The 3,548-nt window shown below is 40.8% G+C and overlaps 1 protein-coding gene across 1 annotated transcript; it reads left to right on the top strand.

Moving 5' to 3' along the window:
* Positions 1 to 654: 654 nt before the first annotated feature.
* LOC104026346 (olfactory receptor 13G1) lies at positions 655 to 1,590 on the top strand. Its single transcript, XM_009491902.1, has one exon. The coding sequence runs from the start codon at positions 655 to 657 to the stop codon at positions 1,588 to 1,590; it is 936 nt and encodes a 311-aa protein (XP_009490177.1).
* The last annotated feature ends 1,958 nt before the right edge of the window (positions 1,591 to 3,548 follow it).

Here is a 3,548-nt window from a genome sequence, read left to right as displayed (position 1 = left end):
TAGAAAAGTAATTATTTAAATTGCATATTTGTTTAATAAATTAATACATTCATATCTCTGTTCACTTCTGTCTACCTATCACCCTGTGGTGCAATGATACACTATTCTCTTTTCGTCTCCTTGCTTTCACTTCTGAAAGGTCTTGCTTTTAGCCCAGTGCAGATTTATTTTGTGCCCAAACAGCCATGGTGGAAATTAGGTCTCAGCGTCTATGGTTTCAGATTCCTGTGTAGAAGTCTAAGGATGTACTACAGTCGGGGAAGATCCACTATGCAATGTGATTGCTGCAAAATGTCTCTGATACTATTTCGGGGGGCGGGGAGAAAAGAGAAAAAGAAAAAAAGTCCTGTTAATCCTTTTGAGAACTGCACCCATAGATTAATCTTATTTATCTATTATTGTTATTGTTGTTATTATTATTGTAATATCTATCATTCATTCAAGTACTGATGTGACTTTCCTTGTGCACTGAAATATTTTCCCCTTATTTTCTCTTTTGTGGGGTTGTGGTTTGGTTTGGGTTGGGGTTTTTTTGCCTTTGGAAACATACCTCTCTCTCTGTCTTTCTCTATTTTTAACATTGGATTGAATGTGTTCTGGCCATGATGCAGTAATGTTTTTATTTTTATTCCTACATAGGGGACACCAAGGCAAATGCATCCACAGAATCTCACCAAGGTTTCTGAATTCATCCTTGAGGGTGCTTTTGAAAACCCTCACTTCCGAGGTCTCTATATTGCAATATCTTTGTGTCTCTACCTCACTGCTATCCTCAGCAACTCATTTGTCATTATAGCTACCATTGTCCACCCACCACTTCACACCCCTATGTACTTTTTCATCTCCAACCTGGCTATCCTTGACTTGGTAGGTGTCTCCTCAGTTCTGCCCAAGATGTTGGAGAACCTGATCCTGGACAAGAACACCATCTCCTTTGAGGGCTGTGTAGCACAGCTCTACACCTTCACTTTCTCGGGCTCAACAGAGCTTATGCTGTTAACAGTCATGTCTTATGACCGGTACCTGGCCATCCGCCAGCCCCTGCACTACATAACCATGATGAGCAAGGGGACATGCATCTCTTTAATGGCTGGTGTCTGGGGAATTGGTACCATCAATTCCCTCATAAACACCCTTCTTGTGGCACAGCTGGACTTCTGTGGGCCAAATTTAGTCCAAAATTTCTTGTGTGAGATACCCCCAGTCCTTGCCCTGTCCTGCAGCTCAACCTATCTCAGTGAAATCACAGTTTACTTGGCAGACATCATCTTAGGCATGGGAAACTTCTTGCTGGTCATCCTCTCCTACTGCCTCATCATCATCACCATCCTGAAAATCCAGGGCTCTGCAGGGAAGTGGAAAGCCTTCTCCACCTGCTCCTCACACCTTGCTATTGTTGGCTTGTTCTACTCCACCATCATCTACACCTATATCCAGCCAACCAGCACTCCATTAGAGAAGAAGAACAAAACAGTGAGTGTTGTGTACACTCTGGTGACTCCCACTCTGAACCCTTTGATCTACAGCCTGCGCAACAAAGTGATCAAAGCAGTGTTCTGGAAAATTGTACCATTTCCCAAGACAAACTAATACACATAGCCACGTGCCCGTACTTCCCAGCCCTGTTCTGCATGGTCCGCGCTCATGGGTAGTCGCAGTGTTGTGTCAAACTTTGCTGCTGCTTTCAGAATTTGGAATTCAGAAATTCAGAAGGTGACATTGCTTTCACTGAAGTTCACATGCCACAACAATGGTAGTACTCAAGGAGAAATGATCTGAACTGAGGATACCCAGAGCAGGGTGAGGTGAAGTGTACTTTACAAGTGTTTGTTACTCTGAATCCTCTAGAAAGGGAAGCAAGAGCACAGACTCAATGGAGATGACTATATGGTAGCTTTGATCAAGTGCTTATAGCTATTTATATCATCTGAGACTGGAGTTCATTACCATCCATAGATTTATTTTCTGTAGTCATCTGATGGAATGCAACTGCTGGTGATCTCTTGAGTCAATCTCCCATTTTGGTCAGCAGAGAGGAAAAGGCACTTTAAGGATGGAATTAATCTGAATTTTCCAGGCCTCCCTCTGCTTCTGAAATTGTACCTTAGAGGTCTGTTTCTCCCTGTTGTGAAGGAGAATGCCCTCCTACAGTTACCTCAGCCTGCCTAGTGATAAACTATCCAATATTTATGTTTTTAATGTGTTTTAATACAAAATCAGATCTTTACTTAAGAACATAGAAACCATTAATTGGATCATCAATTAACATTACAAGAAACAAATCACCATGACTGCACCATGACCACACTCATGGCAGGGGAGGTTGGACTACATGACCTTTAAAGGTCCCTTCCAACCCAAACTATTCTATGATTCTACAATTCTGTGATTCTATGTATTCTATTCTCAGTCTCAGGCTGTTGGTCATGATTTTCCCTCATTCTTCCCTACCTTCGCTTTTTTTAAGACACTGAAAAAGAAAACAATAACAAGAAACAGCCTAAGTAGATAACAATAATGTGCTACAAATACATTCTTTTTGAGGTATTCCTTTATGACTATTTGTGCTCCCTTGGATTTTTAGATGGTTTGTAAAACCTTGTGTGTAACTGCCTTCTGAAGGGTGTACTGTATGCCTCAGAATACACTCCTGTCCTCATGTGGTGGCAGATATTTGTCCACCTGAGCTGGACTTCTAAATCCTCCTCACAGTTGGTGGAACTCTACCTTGTTGTTGTTGAAGAAAGTGGAAAAAAATGTTAACAAAATTACTTCACGCTTTGGGAAAGAAATTTTAGGGGATGTGGGTTCACTTTGAGTAAATTGCTGATTACTTCCACTGATTTATTTGTTGCTTTACCTTTTATTGCCGTAATAGAAGGAAGGAAGGAGGAAAGGAAAAAAGATTGAGGGACCCAACCATCTAAAACCAAACATTTTTTAAAAAAAAAAAAATCTTCTCCTTATTGCTTTTGCACTTTGCTTACAGTTTCAGACACCTTATCCTCTAGGGGATATACAACACTTTTTTGGAGTATTTTAGTGTTTTTCTTATGGAATAAGAATCATATAACTTTACCTGTTGTAAGGAAGGCACTGATGTCACCAAACTTTAGAAACCACCAATGAAGAGAGATTCCTCTGATCTCATCATCTATGCTCTTTCAGTTCCAATGGGAAACAATCCCAGAGACAGCCAGATGAAGTAAATTTAGTTCAGAATCAGCCACTTCAGGGAAGGTTAGGAGACACCCAGCTGCCATTTCCTCAGTCCCTACACCTTCTTCTTACAAATATTTCTCACTGAATATATACCCAATCCTAAAGCAAATAAGTACACTTTATTTCAAATGGCATGCTGATTTTGATCAGAAGACTCTTTATTTGTTGCAGGTAAAAGGAATGTTGTATGCCTGTGTTCTCACCTTAAATATTGCACAGTTTCACATCCCTGCCAGAGCTCCTGACTTGGGACTCTCTGTCGAAGCAGTGCAGAGAAAGACTTTTACAGAGCAAAGCCATGCCAATCATGTTAGGGACCTGTGACA

The sequence above is a fragment of the Pelecanus crispus genome, chromosome 18 (genome assembly GCF_030463565.1).
Source record: "Pelecanus crispus isolate bPelCri1 chromosome 18, bPelCri1.pri, whole genome shotgun sequence".
NCBI classification, from domain to species: domain Eukaryota; kingdom Metazoa; phylum Chordata; class Aves; order Pelecaniformes; family Pelecanidae; genus Pelecanus; species Pelecanus crispus.
Note: the sequence above shows the minus strand (reverse complement) of the source record. Positions and strands in the feature narration are given on the sequence as shown.